This window comes from Physeter macrocephalus, chromosome 4 (assembly GCF_002837175.3).
Source record: "Physeter macrocephalus isolate SW-GA chromosome 4, ASM283717v5, whole genome shotgun sequence".
Taxonomy (NCBI): Eukaryota; Metazoa; Chordata; class Mammalia; order Artiodactyla; family Physeteridae; genus Physeter; species Physeter macrocephalus.
The window spans coordinates 116,649,765-116,668,884 of NC_041217.1; the positions used below are offsets into that span (position 1 = coordinate 116,649,765).

The window sequence follows — 19,120 nt, forward strand, 5'->3', positions numbered from 1 at the left end:
CCAACCAGCATTTTTCATTACTAGAAGAATCAATTTTTAAAAATGTCTTTCATATCTGTCCCTAACATGCTTAATCTTTCCATTTATCTTCCTGAATGTATTAACTACAGTTATAATAACTGATTTAATGTTCCTGCCTAGTAAATTTTTCATGTATGTATCCTTTTTTATTGATTGATTTTCTCATTATATGTAGTATCTTCCTGTTTCTTAGCATGTCTGGTAATTTTTTATTGGATGCCAGGCATTGTCAATTTTACGTTGTTTGGTGCTGGACGTTTTTGTATTCCTATAAATATTTTTGAGCTTTGTTCTGGGATACAGTTAAGTTCCTTGCAAATGGATTTATTCTTTTGGGGCTTGCTTTTAATCTTTGTTAGGTGGGTTAGAGCAGTCTTTAGTCTAGAGCTTATTTTATCCCACTATTGAGGCAATGCCCTCTTGAGCACTGTACTTGATGTCTTACGAATTATGAGATTTTTTACTCTGGCTGGTAGGTATACAGACTATTCCTGGCCCTGTGTGAGCCACGGGCAGTGGTATACTAGAGCTTGTGAGGGCCAGTTTTCAAAATATCGGGAAGTTTGTGAGCTGGCTTAATTATTAATAGAATTAAATTATATACACTTACAGTTAAATCAATTATATTAAGAATAAAGGTGATAAATACTCAAAACTCATTACTTCCAAATTATATTATTACTTATTACTATTTTGATGCTTTGGTGGTAATTTATTATATCACTATTTTAGAAATATTCTGTAATGTTTAATGTGTTACCATGTATCTCTTCCCATCTTTGCACTCAGTGATATTCCTTGATAGCTTGAAATTGGCCATGGGTAGGAGTATTCACACCAGAGTCATTGGTAACACTGCAAACCAGGAACTATAAACCACCAACTGCCCTTAGTTGTTACACATTTTCTAGCATACCCCTGGCTATGGGTAAGAGTGGTTTTCCAGGCCTTGGATACACTGCATATACTGATCAGTGCTCAGCTCAAGACTTGAGGAGGATCTCTGCAGATCTCCTGAGGTCTTACTTGCTCTCTTTGAAGCTGCCTCCTCTCTGGTACAAGTGTTCTGGGAATCTTAGCTACTTGGGTCTCCCCAGACTCTGTGCTTCATTTTCTTAAATCAGGGAGACTGCTTTGCCAATTACAAGTCATGTGGGTTAGTTCAAGTGAGAAGTGATGAAGGCCTAATGCTAGTCATGGATGACACTAGAGAGGTGGGGAACGATTTGAGAAATGTGTAGGGGGAAGAATCTAGTTCAGTGTTTGTCAAAGGATGGGTCATGAGCCATTTATATCTCAGTCACCTGTAGTGTTTGATAAAAATGAGGATTCTGTGTCCTGCCCCAGCTTTATTGAATCTGAATTTCTAAGGATGAGGTTTAAAAATTTGTATTTTAAATAAGCCCCTAGGGTAATGCTTACAAACACTAAAATTTCAGAAGAAAGTGATGGAATTTTTTTTTCAAAGGGTGAGCCTCATCTTTGGGGGATCCCCTACATTGGAATGACCTGAAGTGGTTGGTTAATTAAAAATAAAGATTTATGTGTGCATGTCCAGAACTGCTGAATCTGAATTTCTGGGGCAGTTAGTTCCAGGAATTTCTTAGGCACACTAAAGTTTGCCTACTCTGCAGGTATAATCTCACTGAACTTCATAGTAACCCTGAGATGTAGTCGGCAGGTATTATGACTCCTGTTTTATAGGTGAAGAAATGAAACGCAGAAGTGCAAAGTGGTTTTCTCTTGGTCAAACAGTTATTATTGATGGTGGGTAGAGAATCATATTTCCTTCTCTTTCCACCAAATCTGATGCTGTTTCTATTTCCTTTCTGTTAACTATGTAATAGGTTTATCTCTGAAATCTGTAGGAGGCATCCAAGACATTGCACCTGTGGTTACAGTTTAGGGAGCCAGGAAAGTGTGATCTTCTTGGTCATACTTTGTTACCAAGTGAAAATTCAGTTCAGCTCTCTATAGCAAGTAACTGTGATAAGCTTAATTGTCTAGGAAAAGTATTCTGTCTTTGACCATTATCTTAATGCTTTTTACAACCAGCTTTGAATGTCCCTCTCTCTGTTTTCTTTTAAAATCACGTAAAGCCATAGTGTAGTGCAGTGCATGTGTTCAGTATTTTTTCTTATAACAACTGAAGAATTGGGTGTGAAATATGAATCTATATTATAACCTTTGTTCTAGTTTTTTTCCCCCAAGGTCAGATAAAACTAAAAAAAAAAAATTCAGTGTCTTATAATTTAGATTTCATTTAGCTTTGATGTCACAGTTTTACTTTTATAGTATGCTGTGTGGCTTATAACTTTGCTATATTAGTAGAACTGATGTATTTTCTAGTGAGATTTTCTGTAGTCTTTTGAAGTGATTTCAGATGTGCCATGAATCTGAGATCTGTAATCTGTTTAACACAGTAGTACTAGTGTTAGACTGCAAATGGTAGGAAAAGTAATTCTTTTCAGACAAGATTGGTTTCTGGATTTGCTTTTGGAATTCTTGAATAGTCAATGAATTTTGTTAGTACGTGAAAACAAGCAAAGCTCTGTGGCAAAGAATAAATAAGGCCTTAGGAATGGGATTTAAATGGTTTGTTTTCTATTTTGTATGCTTTTCAAAAGACAAAGTAGCTAAGTTTTTTAAACTTCTGGAAGTAAGTTACTATATTTAAATAGTTCAAATTTAAAAATTATTGTAGCTTGTCATAATTCTAAGTAGCTTCTCTGTTCCAGAAAGCATGTAGTATTTGTGCAGAATCTTAAATATGAAATGTATAGTGAATGAAATGAAGACTGCTATGTAGGGAATATAAGAGTTTTGAGTACTTTAACTCCTTGCTTGTTACAAGAGAATTTATATCAGCTTTTAAATTTAGGAATACCTAGATCTGTATTAATTTTTTATGGCATTTCCTAGTTTTTTTTAACATTGAAAACATGAGGGAATGCACTGGCGGTCCAGTGGTTAGGACTCTGCGCTTCCACTGCAGGGGACCCAGGTTCAATCCCTGGTCGGGGAGCTAGGATCCCACAAGACGTGTGGAACGGCGGGGGGAAAAAAAAAAGAAAACAAATAATAGGAATGAAGTGTTTGAGGATAGATATTAGTATTTCTTAATTGCTGTCTATTGGTTTTTTTTCCCTCCAATTAAAAAAAATTTAAATATAATTGACATTATGTTAGTTTTCTACTGTATTTTAGTGAAACTTTTCACTGAGAACATCTGTCAGGTTGACAACTCCAGTAACAAATTTTATCCACAAAACAGATGTAAGGCTATCTGCATTTTCTGTGTAGATTTTTACTCTTTCTTTTTATTATACAGGAATTTGGAATGGTACACCATGCTGAATCATTTTAGAATGCCATTGATAGATTTCTTTGACATATATATGACTTTTTTTAGCTTATTTTTCCAATAATAAATGGGTAGAAATGACTTAAAGTTTTATATAATGCTTTTCATTATCATTGTAAGCACATTGATGTGTTTCTCAGACTTGTAACCTACAACCATGTGTATGTTTTTAAGAAGCTTACTTTTTTTTAAGGAACGTTTGTACAGCTACATCTTGATTTGTTTCTTCACTTATTTTGTCACATTTATTTTCTATTTATATTCAAAATAACATGGTCAAATTAGTCGCAGAAGGATAATCTAACCAAGACAAAAATGTTACTTTAAAAGACATAGAATGTTTTAAAGTCACATTTAGGGGAAAGTCATGATCTTTTTTACTGTATTCTTAAGCTTTCTAGATTTATTCCCTAATGTTGTAAAACACAAAAAAGTACTTTTCTATTAATGTCTGAAAAATTACAGATATATCTGTATGTCTACATTGGTAGTCAGAAAAGGAATCTAAGGAGCTCTAAAACGTGTAAGAATTTTAATTTAGAATTAAATTTGAAATATTTTATGTGGGTACTGTGAGAAGCATTTGTAAGAGTGTTAACAAATCATCTTAGTCTGCTAAAAATAACACATATTTTGTAGCTAAATGTAAGGAATTATTTGTGAAATTTATTAGAAAATGCAGTGTGTGGTGTGTTAAGAAATATTATCAGTTTTATCCACAAATCTGTAAACAGTAACACATCCATAGTGACTATATTGTGGTTTCCCTTCACAGATATCAAGTTGTGCTAGTACAACCATATAAATAAGTAATACCTGAAGTCTCAGTGTAACATGGACATTAACAGTGATGACAGATAAATGCAGACGCTTGGGAATCAAATACTAGGCGAAACACTTTTAAAAAAGGTAAGAAAAAATGTAATCTTAATTAAGGCCAAGTGGGCTTTAGTTAGTAGAAGTAATTGAAGTTTCTTTTTCACTGTATTAGGCTTTTAAGAAGCCTAATCTTCCTAATCATCTGCATGGTCCTGTTTATCTTAATACTGGTAGGACTCAGCTGTAAGTATCAGTTCTTCTGTGAAAATAACTGTTGCAGATCTCCTTGCCTGGCAAATATCATAATGGATGATGTTTCAACAGCAAACCCTACCCAAATAGGATAGTAACGTGACTGATTGGAACTTGGTAGAGCGCTGGAATGGGCGTGCCAGTGACTACTCAGAGACACATCCTAAACTGGATCCTCTTTGGCTCTGTTGATTGCTACCATCTCCATACACCATACAGTGTAATGCTTTACCATATTTGTGAAAGGATTTCAGGGTTGAGTACAAAGGCGTTGGTAATTTGAATCTGTTATAAGAAGAGTGAAGTTTCAAGTCAAGGGTTACTTTTTTGTAGGACCATTTTTCACTGTGCACCCTCCTCATGTTAATTTAGAACATTTTTTAATGTAGTATTAAATAATTTTATTTAGACAATTTTCCTACCTTGTGCTTTTCAAGAATTTAGAAGACATATCTGGGAGAGGTTGCATCTATAGATATTAGATATTAGCCTTGTTGCCCTCTTGCTGACTAAAACTGTAATCTATTTATTTTTTCTAGGCAGTAAATCTAGTTTACAAAGCTTGATAATTGCATCAGTTTTTATTTTTAAAAATTTTTTGCAGTAGTTTTTAGGTTACAATCCTTTACCAAAAATAGTGTCACTTTTAGAATATCTAGTTTTATGTTTATAATAAAGTGACAATTTCCATCATGAACATCGCTAGTCTTTTTCCTGGTGTTCCTCCTTGTTTTTGGATGGGCACTCATAGTAACCCATTTATCCAGATTCTCTGAAAAGGATATCATAATACATTATTATAAAGTAAAACTGTAATTAACCAGACTGTCCAAGAAATTGATTATAATTAGATTAATTAAAATATCTGGCCAACTGGGTACTGAAGCCAGAAAATCCTTATTGTTTTTGTTTTTGTTGAAAATCCATATGCCAAAAATAATAGAAATTTCCCTTTATAAAAAATTTCCCTTTGTAAAGTCTTGTAGCGCTTTATATAACCAAAGTTATAATGTATATATATTGCAGAAGACTTGGTTGATTCTTTGTTGTACATAATCTAAATTATTTTTGTTGTTCAGTCCCTAGTTTTAAATACCTGAAAGCCAAACTTTGGGAAGGCCTCTAGAATAAGAGTAAGAGATTATAAATTCCATATGAGGAATCTTCTTATCAAGGGCAGTCTTTGGGTCACCTCAAAACAATATTGCCTTAGACTCTAGAAAAGAACTGAGTTACATTTTGACTCAAAATAATACTGAGTTGTTGTAAAGATTTAGTATATTTCAAGCTCTTTTTGGTTTGTTTTTGTTGGTTTCTAAAAATCCTTTTCCAGTTTCTTGATATCTCTGAGGCTACAAAGTTAACAAGAATTACCAAATATGTTACTAAAATATTTTAGCATAAGTTAATTTGCTTCTTTAATTCTTTTTTTTTTTATTATTTTATTTTTAAAGAAAGGAATTTAGGAAGTTCTAGTATTCTCCATGGCTGAAGCTGAGAGTCTGAAACCATGATGCTTAAGCTCTATTCTAGATCATAGCTCCAACTCCTTCAGGATATAAGGAAAAGAGATAATATTTCCACAATGATAGATCTTTGGTTGTACAGGTAAGTTATTTAGTTTTGTTGTAGTGAAGACAACTATAGTCTGTTTGTTTGCCTGTAATTAAGGAGAGGAGGCTTGTTATTTTTGTGTACTTCCTTCGGTGCATGGAAAATTGTGCAGTCTGGGTAGCTGTTCATAGGAGTGCAGAGCTATAGGTAATGGCTTAGGGATGAAATATTTTCCCAGCAGGGGATAAATGAAGTGACTTAAAGTACATTGGAATCCCTAGAGCATTATACCTTTCTTTGACACTCTAGGTATTTTTGATTCAAGGGTAGTATGAAATTCCTTGACTTCTCTTTCTCCCCACTTGTCTTTTTAAGTGTATATTCATTCAGCACTCTCTATATCTATGTCTCTCTGCCTACCCCCTCGCCCCTCTCGGAATGGGGAAGAAAGAAGAGATCCTTTTAAACAAGGGATCAAGATAGTATGTAATAGAGTTCCCAGGGTTCAAAGAGGCTGATATTAAGAACCTTAAGTTGAATTGCATAGGTAGGTCCCCAGGTCTCACCCTCCTTCTTTTAACCTTATAGATACTTTTGACATTATAGATAATAGTGGTAATTGCTCAGTGAAGAAATTTGTCTTAAAAGAATTGTATGACAAGGATAGTCCCTAAACCGTTATTAAACAGTTCCTATTTATGTTCTAGACAAATAGAAAAAGAATCATTGGTAACACTTCCCAATTGCTCTTGTTCTTTTTGCCTTTCACTTTGGTTTGTCTACATGGTATCATGACCAGTTCCTAAAAATTGTTCACTTAATAAAACTAAATAAATATCAGCTAGAACATTGATGTTAATGAAGGATTGCCAGTCCTTCAATTCCCAAAATAAACCATACTACTTCAGTAATTATAGTGGAACAAAAGCTTACAGGCAGTGTCTTTGAAATATCTTTTGAGATTTCTAAAGTAAAGATGATAGCTGGAGTAGTGTTTCATCAGGTGGACCATTTTACTTTCACTGAAACGATACAGATGTGATCACAGGGGCTGGAAATTTATGATCTGAAACATAGCTGATACTGTTTCAGAGAGCCTTTCAGAATCCTATAATTATATTTGAGAATCCTATAATTAGATCCTACAAGTAGATTCAAATTTGGGAGAGGGTAGTTCAACAGTAAATAAATGGGTGAGACATAGGGAATTATAGGTAGGATTTGGGCCTTAATGTGAACGGACAGGGTAAAATTTGGTTGACTCTCCTTCTGAGATATGTCCTGCAATAGAGTGAAAACTTATGAAGGTGGGGAAGAGAGGAATTCTAGTGATTGATTAGCCATATTCATTAGTTTGTGGATAACATAGGAAAAACGTCATTCTAGTTGCTAGATTGGGTTTTGCCCATATGAATCTGTTAACTAAGAGTTTCCCTTAATTCTAAAACTAGAGTGATTGATTGACTTACCAGTTCTAGTTGGGTGCTGGCTAATGTTTAAACCATGTTAACTATTTACTTAACTAGCAGAGGTATTTTCTGAGATACTTAGTTTGTAAATGAGTTTCTTTCTCTTCCTTTAGCAACTTAATTTTTGGCAGGAATATAATTTTGTGCTCCAAACCTCTTCACTGAATTTCTTTAGTAACTCTTGTGTTATGCAGCTAAAATGAGGAAGACAACTGCTTTAGTCTATTACAAAGCATGGCTTTGAGACTTGGTTGAGATAATTGGAACATTGTTAGTCTCTTTTCGGTAATTGAATTTTGCACTCAGTTTATCAGATAACTACAGAAAATATGTGTCTTTATAAATGCTTATTCAAAAATAGAAAAGATAATGAAGAAAAAGGTTAGAACAGGAGAAAAAAATCATTAGAAGGAAGAGTGTTGAAATTTCACTTAACTCTAATCTTCAGAATTGTAACCAGTTTAATACCTTAAGTATATGTAATATGTTAATTTCAGGCAGGAGATTTTTATAGTCCTCTATTTGGTGCTTCCTTAGCCAAAGGGATAATGGTTTTATTTATAAATTTTTTATTATTAGAATCGAATAAAGAATTAAAGGATATGTTATAAATGGTCTAATTTAGTTTGAAACGTGATATATTTTAATAGACTACTGTCTGGATGCAGTGGTCTGAGGCAGTGCTTCTCAAACCCTAATAGACATTTAATGACCTGGGAATCAGATTAATTGGAAGGTCTAAGGCAGGGCCTGATATTCTGCATTTGTAACGAGCTTCCAGTAGATGTCCATGGTGCTAGTTCTCAGGCCACACTTTTTTTTTTTTTTTTAAGACTTTTATACTTTAGTTTAAGGACAGTAAATATGAGTCATCAAATTTCTGTACAAAATATCCTATTGGTTTCCTTTTTTTAACTTTTTATTGGAGTATAGTCTATTTACAATGTTGTGTTAGTTTCAGGTGTTCAGGCCACACTTTGAGTTGCAAGAGTTTGAGGTACCACAAGGGTTCTTATCACAAAACAGTTTCTTTTAAAATACGGCCCAATAGCATACGGTTTGAGAACTCTGAAACTTGGACTTCATTGTAGTTGTGAACGGAATAAAAAGATTTTTAGGGAGCAAAAGAAATGAAAAAAGTTCTAATATTTCATGTTGATCGGTGTTTTGATCACTGGAATGGTGAAGAAATAAAACAGACCCTCATTGTAGGTGGTGTTTTATAATGATATATATATTTCTTTGTTAGTAGTTTTGGGTACTACTAATAATAGGATTATTTCATTAATAATGATAAGGCAGAAATTTTGCTCTCATTTGGATTGGTGTGGAGAGAAAAGGGCTAGGAATGCCTGTTACTGGAATCATTTGAAGTTTATATGCCCTTGATTGGCATCATATTTTAAAAAATAAAGATAAACAGTTTTTTTGGTGTGTGTTTATAAAATATTACTATAGCCAGTATTATTTTTGAACCATAAATCACGAATATAATCAAATTGGCATTAAAGATATTTGCATTAGGTTTTGTAAATAAAGTTTATAAAATTAACTTATGTTTTCTTTGTTATATTTACATAGGTATTTAATATTTAAAAATCTGTAATCTTCAAATTTGAAAGCTCCAGATTTGGGTACATGAAACAAATATGTTGATTTTAATATTTTTTAGTTTGTGCTCTTTTGAAACATCATTTGACGTTTAACTTAAAGTTTTGTAATTAAAAGTGGATATTTATGGGTCATTCACTGTTTATTACCTGTGAATAAAAATAGACTGTAATCTTGATAAGAAGATTTTAACAGAAGAGAATTATACATCAGGTCTGACTAATGAGTCCCAAAAGAGTAAAAGTTTACTTTGAAAAGCATTATTTTAAAGTTCTGATCAGTGTTCCATACTTACTGTTCATTTGATTGCTATAGAATTCTCTAGAAAGAATTTTCACATTTTAATCCCAGGGCTGATTTTGTGAGTCTTGTAAGGTTTTAAAAAATTGTTAATTAAAAATTTAGAAGTATGCCATACTCTGAAACAAAACTAAATTCAACTTACTTACATATTTTACAGGATACTTCTTCACTTTATTCATTTTGTCAGCAGGCAAGAACAAGAAGGCAGTTCCTTTTTTTTGTATGTGATACCGTGTTGCTGTATCTTCTGTAGTTCTTAATAACCTTTCCAAATGTTAGATACTTCTAAGTTGAGGCAAAGGAGAGATTGTATTTGATTTGTGGGGAGAGGGGTAGAATGGCATTTGGAGGGTTACAGGAGAGTGAGCTTGTGGGAAAGCTGGCAAAAGGGATGAGGGAAGAGAGTCCTGTGCAGTTTTGTACTACAACCATTACTGGCCTCTTTTCTCTGTCCATTCTGCACCCCATTCGAAGTCAGGCAGTGAAGTGGCAAAGTACCTTTTGAAAGCTAAATAGAGGAGGAGGAGAAGAATGGAGACTTGAAATTTTAACAGCTCCTTTAATTCTGCTTGTTGGGAGAACCTTGGAAAATAATCACTGAGTCACTCAGTTTATCCAAATGGATCAATCAGGGCAGTTTTCAGTTTCCCTCTCATTTGTATTATAGAAACACCAAAGCATCCACACCAGAAAGCCTGCTCATCTCCTCAACATGCATTAATACTGTGGCATACACATATACTCAGGAGTTCAAAGAAGGAAAGGATGGGGTTATATGTGTATTCCTGATTTCTTAAATGTAATATTTGTTTGGCAGTGTGCTTCTTTCCCTTTTTCTTCTATCCTCTTTAGAATACTTTCTTTCACTTGCTAATTTGTGGCTCTACTTCTAGAGACTAGGGTGGCTTGGCTTTGCTCTGTATTGCTCTTAGCAAGTATAAGCTACGGTTGTGATTTCTGTTCATCTGCTTAGTTATAAAAAATTCTACTGCGATTTCTGTTCATCTGCTTAGTTATAAAAAATTCTACTGCAACCAAAATTTTTTGGATGCCACGTAGTTTGTTATCAAAGAATTTGACCTGAAACTCATTTTAGTAAGAGTGAATTAAAAAGAGCGGAGCCTGTCTTTTTACCTCCCAGAAGTGTTTTGAGAAAACATGAGAAATGATTGGGATAGTTTATGTGATAGCTGCTATATAAATTCAAGATTATTATTTTAATAACCAAGATGAAGTCCTGTCTTTGAGAGAGAGCTTTCTGGGCCCTTTGCCCCTGTATATCTGAGAGGTAGATACATAGCGAGGAAGGTTAAGAGCATGGAATCTAGAGCCCTGCCCAGCAGTTTACTAGCTGTGTGAATTTGGACAGATTATTTAAACTGTATGTACTTCAATCTCCTCATTTATGAAGTAGGAATGATAATAAGCACTTATTCTAATTGTTGTTAGACTTAAGTGAGTTAACGTATGTAAAGCATTTAGAACGATTCCTGGAATGTATTAAGTGCCATATAATTGTTAGCTAATATTATCACTTTTGGAAATGTTAATAAAATAATTATATCACAAAATTTAATATGGCTATACATGGATTAAAAAGTTATAGCTTTATACTTTTGTTTTAGGTGTATTAACTATTACCTTTTTCTCATTATTTTGTTTACGTTTTTGAAGGTTTCCCAATGAGTGGATCATGATGACCGTATTGTAGGGACTTGCCATAGTATGGCTGCTTCCCGATCTACTCGTGTTACAAGATCAACAGTGGGGTTAAACGGCTTGGATGAATCTTTTTGTGGTAGAACTTTAAGGAATCGTAGCATTGCTCATCCTGAAGAAATCTCTTCTCATTCTCAAGTACGATCAAGATCACCAAAGAAGAGACCAGAGCCTGTGCAAATTCAGAAAGGAAATAATAATGGAAGAACTACTGATATAAAACAGCAGAGTACTCGAGAGTCATGGGTAAGCCCTAGGAAAAGAGGACTTCCTTCTTCAGAAAAAGATAACATAGAAAGGCAGTCTGTAGAAAATTGTGAAAGAAGGCAAACAGAACCTGTTTCACCAGTTTTGAAAAGAATTAAGCGTTGTCTTAGATCTGAAGCAGCAAACAGTTCAGAAGAAGATTCACCTATAAAATCAGACAAGGAGTCAGTAGAACAGAGGAGTACAGTAGTGGACAATGATGCAGATTTTCAAGGGACTAAACGAGCTTGTCGATGTCTTATACTGGATGATTGTGAGAAAAGGGAAATTAAAAAGGTGAATGTCAGTGAGGAAGGGCCACTTAATTCTACAGTAGTTGAAGAAATCACGGGCTATTTGGCTGTCAATGGTGTTGAGGACAGTGATTCAGCTGTTGTAAACTGTGATGACTGTCAGTCTGATGGGAACACTAAACAAAATAGCACTGGTTCCTATGTGTTGCAGGAGAAATCAGTAGCTGAAAATGGGGATTCGGATACCCACACTTCAATGTTCCTTGGTAGTAGGAAGGAGGACAGTTATATAGACCATAACGTGCCTTGCACAAATTCAGAAGTGCAGGTCAAATTGGAGGACCACAAAATAGTAACTGCCTGCCTGCCTGTGGAACATGTTAATCAGCTGACTACTGAGCCAGCTACAGGCCCCTTTTCTGAAATTCATTCATCTTTAAGGGATTCTGAGGAGGAAGTAGATGTGGTGGGAGATAGCAGTGCCTCAAAAGAGCAGTGTAATGAAAACACCAATAACGCCCTGGACACAAGTCTTGAGAGTATGCCAGTCTCCGGAGAACCAGAACCATCTTCTGTTCTAGACTGTATTTCGGCTCAAATGATGTCTTTATCAGAACCTCAAGAACATCGGTATACTCTGAGAACTTCACCCCGGAGGGCGGCCCCTACCAGAGGTAGTCCCACTAAAAACAGTTCTCCTTGCAGAGAAAATGGACAACTTGAGGAGAATAATCTTAATCCCAGTGAAACAAATGCACCTGTTAGTGATAATATAAGTCAGTCTCTCACAAATCCTGATGAAATTTCTAACAATGAAAAAGGCATATGTTGTGACTCTGAAAATTATGGGAGTGAAGGACTAAGTAAGCCATCCTCAGAGGCAAGACTCAATATTGGACATTTGCCATCTGCCAAAGAGAGTGCCAATCCGCACATTACAGAAGAGGATGATGATGATCCTGATGTTTATTACTTTGAATCAGATCATGTGGCACTGAAACACAACAAAGAGTATGTGTAAATATGGTAACCATGAATTCTGCTTTGTTTATTATTCCCCAAGTTTTCATTTATTCATAAATGTCTATAGCATTTTTATTACAGCTAAAATTAATGCTTTAGCTGAAATTTTGGGTTTAACACAATGTTATTCTCAACTCTTAAAGAAAAATTTTCCAAAAAGAAGACTAACATCCAGCTTTATTAGCCTTCTCAATGGTGATATGATTTTCTAGTTTTGAGATTTCACACATCTCAAGTTAGAAAAGACATGTGGAAACATGGTTGATGCTGTTTTTATTTTTTAATAAGTTTTATATCATTTGAGTTAATTTATAAAATAGAAACATCTTTAGTTTTCACAATACACTTTGATTTATAGTTGTAGAGCTTTATGAAGTGTATATGGTGTCCACATAATGTAGAACAATTAATGAGTGAATAAACATCATCCAAATAAGGGAAATCTGGCAGGCTACAAATCTACATTTATCTTAGTTACTTACATCTAATTTCCAATTAAAACTTTTGATTTAAACAGTGTGCTTTATGCATCATCTTTGACTTTTGTGATGTAGAGAAGTAGATATTACTGTTAATACTGTGACAGCTAGTTGTATGTTGTAATTAGCTTATTAGCAAGAGATAAGTCTGCTCTATAGTTTACATAAAGCATTTGAGACGGATTTTTTTTTCCTGATTCTAAATTATAAGGGGAGACTGTATCTTAAAATACTGTCTGTTCTCAACCTTTGTGATAAAGGTACTTTTTATTATTTATTTATTTTTTTTTTGCGGTACGTGGGCCTCTCACTGTTGTGGCCTCACCCGCCGCGGAGCGCAGGCTCCGGACGCGCAGGCCCGGTGGCCATGGCTCACAGGCCCAGCCGCTCCGCGGCACGTGGGATCTTCCCGGACCGGGGCACGATCCCACATCCCCTGCATCGGCAGGCGGGCTCTCAACCACTGCGCCACCAGGGAAGCCCCAAGGTACTTTTTAAAATAAAGAATTCCGTGTCCAGATTTATCACGATTTTGCTTAGATTTTCTTTACAGTATTCTGGGCAATAACAAATGAATTGGAGCTATGTCTAAATCGTGAAAGGAGCTGTTAACAAAAGTGCTTATCATAAATATCATGATCAGCAGTAGTAAAAGATAGACTTAATCACGTTTACTTCTACAGAGTAGGCTTTTGAATAAATATCACAATCAGATTATATAAACTGTGTAAAAATACTTATTTGAGGAAACTTTTTAATGTTTTTGTTGTGGCAGCTGTCAGATTCTGTTATATATTGGATGAAAGTATCAAATCCTGCTTGTAGAATATAATAATCTTTTGCCATGCATTATAGATAGTTTAGATTTGTATATGATAACATGGTGGCCTTTTAGCATAGGTCTCTTTTCTGAAAATTTTCTTCTGTTTTCTTTATAAACAGCATTTTAATATTGTGTTTAATAGATCATTTTATCTGAGCATTTTACTTATTTTGTGGAACTGTTAGCACTTTCATGTATTTGAAATGTTTGAAGTCCAGTTTGAGATGAAAAACAATTCATAAATGAAGTTTTTTCAATTTGAGATAAGTTGAGTTCTTACCATTAGTATCATGTATCAGTTTTCAAAAGTAGAGTTTTTTCCTGCAGGCACTAGAAAGCAGAGCATGTGTCTTGGGGGAAATACTGAAAAGTCTGGAAGTATGCATATTTACAAAATGATATTCTATTCTTTGCTTTTTATTGTTTCTTTGGCAAAAGAGGTACTCTCTTATTAAGGGTTAACTGGTTATTAATCATGGAAAATATTTTCCCATTAGTTCATTATGTTACTTTTTGGTAAGAGCTCTTCTGGTGATTCTGAAGAATGATGTTTCTATAAAATGATTATCTAAAGATAGTGGCCATGACATTTGAAGAGTGAGGTGCATATTCCTAAACCTTTGAGAATGAGAAACTAGTTTCATGGGTTCCTTAGGATATACAGAGTACTTTGGAATTTGGATGATAGTTGCTTTATTAGGACAGTGTTCTCAAGTTAAATTAGTGCCTTGTTGGGTGACTTTGGGCAACAGAATTCATTCCTTCTTGCTTTTTTGCTTTTTCAAATCTTTTGAAAATAGCACCTTTTGACCCTTCACTTTTAACTTTTTTTTCCCCCAAAGGAAGCAGATCAGGAGAAGTGGGATGAAGAGGGAGCTCTTGATTAGCATCTTGGTTAAAGATAATTTAAGAAAAATTGGGATGAGATGTTTGATCATATCAGATGTAATCTCAGTAAAAATCCCTATTTCTATCTAGAACCAGGAGATGGTTAGAGAAAATGTTTTGACTCTTTTTACCCAAATTGTCATTGTGGAAAATAGCATCATGATACCTGTCTAGTGCTTTTAATTCTCAAGTAAATTTCTAGCAGTTGGAAAATGTTAAAAGGTACTTTGGGGAAAGAAAGAAAAAAAAGACACTTGGGAAAAATGGATTATTGTTCCCCTGCACACACAGATCTCCACCACTAGGGAATGAGTACTTCCTGATGGCCAGTTTGGAAAATATATTATGAATAGAAGACACTGAGTGTGACGTAGCTCTTTGTCTGGAGCCAGGAGGCCATGGCTCTTTGTTGCACTTACAGTTCTTTGAATTAACATTAATCAGCAACCTTCTATCCTAGCATTCATCCTATAATTTATCCATCTTGTTTGCAGGGATATCATATACAAGGTCATCTAATCACTTGTAAATGTTTGAAAAGATATTGTATGTGGAGTCCTAGACTTAGACCCGATTCATGGTAATTAGGCCATAGGCCAGAGGAATGAACCTGCAGATGTTTTGGGTGCTTGCCCTGTTTCCTCTCTAGATGCCATCCCTCTTCTCCAGCATATAAACCCATAGGTGCTTTTATGTATTTATTTATCCAAATGGAGAACTTCACCGTGATCAAGGGACTAAAGAGTATCTTCTTCTCTGGTGTGATTCCAGCTGTGGAGTATTTTACTAGACTATGCCTTCTTAAAGATTAGGGGGTGGGGAATCAAAAAGAAATATACTTTATCTCAAGACACTCTCATCTTCAAGGTTGATAGAGTCTGTTAAAGTGGTAGATAATACCTGATGACTCTCTTTTTGGCCTAAATAGCTGGACTAACAGATCATGTGCTTAACTGTGGATTGCTCTTTCTGTTTGAGAATGGACCTTTTGCTGATTTTGAATCAGAGACACTGAAACTGACCTCTAAATTTTGAAGTTCTGGTTCTAGGGAGAGAAGATATGGAAGATTTCAGGTCCTGGGATTTAATGTTCAGAGCTTTCCTTCCAATTCACAAGGCAGTCACTGGAAAATAAATTTTCAAATAAAAATGTGATTTGGTCAGTTGCCTCTGAATTCTCATTGTACCAGAATACTTAAATAAATTTGTACTTGAGGGCCTTAGATAGCTTCATGAAAGCTTTTATGAACAGATAGAGGGTGGAAAGTCAGATTTAGGGTTTCTAGATTTTTGAGGTCTTACAAATGATTTAACTCATTGATAATACTGCTAATGTTGATATTGATTTGTAAGTTTCTAGATAATGAAAGCATAAGAGTAAGATAGTTATTGCTCATCTAAGAGTGTTGCTCATGTAGTGTTCAGGTAAAAATCTTGTTTTCAAATCATATTAAGGAATATTACAAGAATTGTAGTTTCAAACTTGATTCTCTGCAAACATTAATGTACTAAATAATTATATGTCCTTCTGTTGCACAATGCTTATGAGGAATCATTTGATACTTCATCAGTTTCAGAAGCTACATAGGAAAATCCTCATCAATTCTTCTAGATTCACTACTTACTATGAGACTACTTTTATTGTTTGTCAAGGTAATTCCTTTCAAAGGGCCAGAAAACTCCAAGACTAGGGATGGATTTTGCTTAGAAAGCACTAGAGTTGTCATCCTGCCCTGGATAAAATAATTTTACATTTGTACTGTGTTTCATAATTTATAAAGTAATTTCATCTAGTTTCTCATTTGACACCCACAACTACTTGGAAATAGACAGCATAGGTGGCAGTATACAGTCCCTGTTTCCTAACTCATAATCAAGGTTTTTAGGTTATTAAAGTATGATTCTGGGTAGAATTCTGGGTAGAAATGGGGTTAGAACTTCTGTCTTTTAATTGATAGTCTGAACTAGGTTCCCTGATCCAATAAAGATTTATTCCATGGACTTTTGGGATTTCTAGGTTGAGGACTCTAATGGAGCAGATCTTGGATACCCAGTTTTCAAAATTTGTTAGCCCAAGTTTAAGCTCTGTAATTGTAATCATAATTATTTGGTTTTATCTGTCAGATAATCAGCCTTATAGGTAAGTAACCTGTTTATTGAATGAAATACTTTCATGTTCATTGTTTTTTTTAAATAATTTATTTTATTTATTTATTTATTTTTGGCTGTGTTGGGTCTTCGTTGCTGTGCGCGGGTTTTCTCTAGTTGCGGCGAGTGGGGGCTTCTCTTCGTTGCGGTCCGCAGGCTTCTCATTTTGGTGGCTTCTCTTGTTGCAGAGCGTGGGCTCTAGGCGCGTGGGGCTTCAGTAGTTGTGGCTTGTGGGCTCTAGAGCGCAGGCTCAGTAGTTGTGGCGCACAGGCTTAGTTACTCTGCGGCATGTGGGATCTTCCCGGACCAGGGCTCGAACCCGTGTCCCCTGCATTGGCAGGCAAATTCTTAACCACTGCGCCACCAGGGAAGCCCGTGTTCATTGTTTTGAAGAACATTTTTTTAGTGTGTCTGTGAAGGATAACTCCCATGTACAATGAACTGGGGAAATAAAATTACAGCTACAACTTGACTTTACATAGAGGATTTGGATAATGCGCAAAAAATACTTTGTGGAGGGTAGTTTAGAATGCAATTAGGTATATTAAAGTCAAAAGTTACTAGGGAGAACTCATGGGAAAACACTGTGGAATACGAGCCAGATTGGCCCCAGTAGTTTGACACAAAGGTTAATGGGAGTAGGGAGATAAGTGTCCTAAGTGTAAAATTTTGGGTTGAAGTGGAGTAAGCCATTGACTAGTCAAAATATTCAGTGAATTCTTTGTTTTTTCCTTTGAATACCAACATCTTTTATTTCAACTAATGTCAATGATTTCCAAAAGTAACTATCTGCCTGTGATTGAACTATATTTGTACTCGAGTGTAATTTAATCTGTTCTTTTTTATTTAGGGTCATCTTTGCTGGCAGAGGTTATGTGGTGATACTTTTTCTGGCATCACTGCCAGAAGGTCTGTTTTCACCTGTGTTAAATGATTTGGGCTTCTCCACTTTTTATGTTCTTAATATGTGGCTTCTTTTTGATGTTCTTTTCTAAGTTCTCTGGCTTCTTATGATTTTCTTCTTAATTTTTGTTGACTTTCATTAGTCACTTGTTCTGTGCTGGTACTTACCTTCTAATAACTCAGCCTTCCCTTCTAATTGCTTTTAGTTTTCTTTCAACTTGGAAACCAAGAATAACCAAGCTTGTAAGAATTGTCTCATGATTTTTAAGAGATACACTGAGAAATTTCTTTTTGAATTAGTAAATGAGCATTAGTTCATGAAATGTTTTTTTTTTTAATTGTGGGTTTTCTTGTTTGCTTCCTCTCTGATTTGGAGGCTGTGTCTTATGTAAGTTACCAGGTATCTAAATTTTGAATAAACAATAGTTGTTTCTTTATACATGGCAATAAATACTCATTAGAAATAAAACCCATCTAAAATAATTATCATTTATTTGAGACTGATTGAAGCTTAGCCTTTAGTTGCAGGAGCTTTATTTCTGTAAATTTTTATAGTAGGCTAAAAATGTTGTATTTTTACATATTAGTAGTCTATACCATATATACTGTTTCTGTGATGATGCATGTCATCAGGTATTATAATGTACAGTAATAAGTGGGGAGATCTGTCTGTGACCGTTCTACTCCTCCTCCCCACCCTCCTCCCTTCCTCCCTCTTTCTTTAGTGGAATCTCTCTACCACATTTCCTTTGCATTATTATGGAAAGCTGCTTCTACTTGTCTCTTTAATTTCTGATTTTAACAGACGGAAATTTGTAAAGTGATGAGAGGAGACTGAATAATTTGTTCAGGGTTCTCTCAGTAGACAGTTCTCTGTAGTGTGTTACGATTTTATTTTCACATATCTAGTAATATTTGTGTGATGGACATTGTAAATATGTTGTTGACTGTCTGGATTTTGTTCTTTCTTTAAAAAGTGTTGAAATTTGATCTGTCAGGCAGTTAATTTAATTGATAATAAGCTTGGTCTTAATAAGGCTTATACTTCTAGCTCTGTTAGGGGGCAGTCCAGAGTAACCTGTGCTCTAGATCTAGTTTAGCCTCACTTCTATGCCATGGCCTTTCTGGTGTTTCTTTTAAAAAGGTCTTTAGGGCTTCCCTGGTGGTGCAGTGGTTGAGAGTCCGCCTGCCGATGCAGGGCACACGGGTTCGTGCCCCGGTCCGGGAAGATCCCACATGCCGCG

At 35.1% G+C, this 19,120-nt stretch overlaps 1 protein-coding gene across 5 annotated transcripts in view; it reads left to right on the plus strand.

Moving 5' to 3' along the window:
• ZZZ3 (zinc finger ZZ-type containing 3) overlaps positions 1 to 19,120 on the plus strand; it is a 112,415-nt gene that overhangs the window by 35,735 nt on the left and 57,560 nt on the right. For 4 of the 5 annotated variants that reach the window (XM_007111489.4, XM_024119617.3, XM_028489245.2 and 1 more), the window contains 3 exons: positions 4,161 to 4,294; positions 5,911 to 6,064; positions 11,068 to 12,623. In XM_007111489.4, coding sequence (XP_007111551.1) covers positions 11,119 to 12,623 — 1,505 coding nt within the window. In that variant the 5' untranslated portion in view covers positions 4,161 to 4,294; positions 5,911 to 6,064; positions 11,068 to 11,118. The remainder of the gene's footprint in view (positions 1 to 4,160; positions 4,295 to 5,910; positions 6,065 to 11,067; positions 12,624 to 19,120) is intronic. The other variant, XM_028489246.2, reaches the window with a different exon arrangement.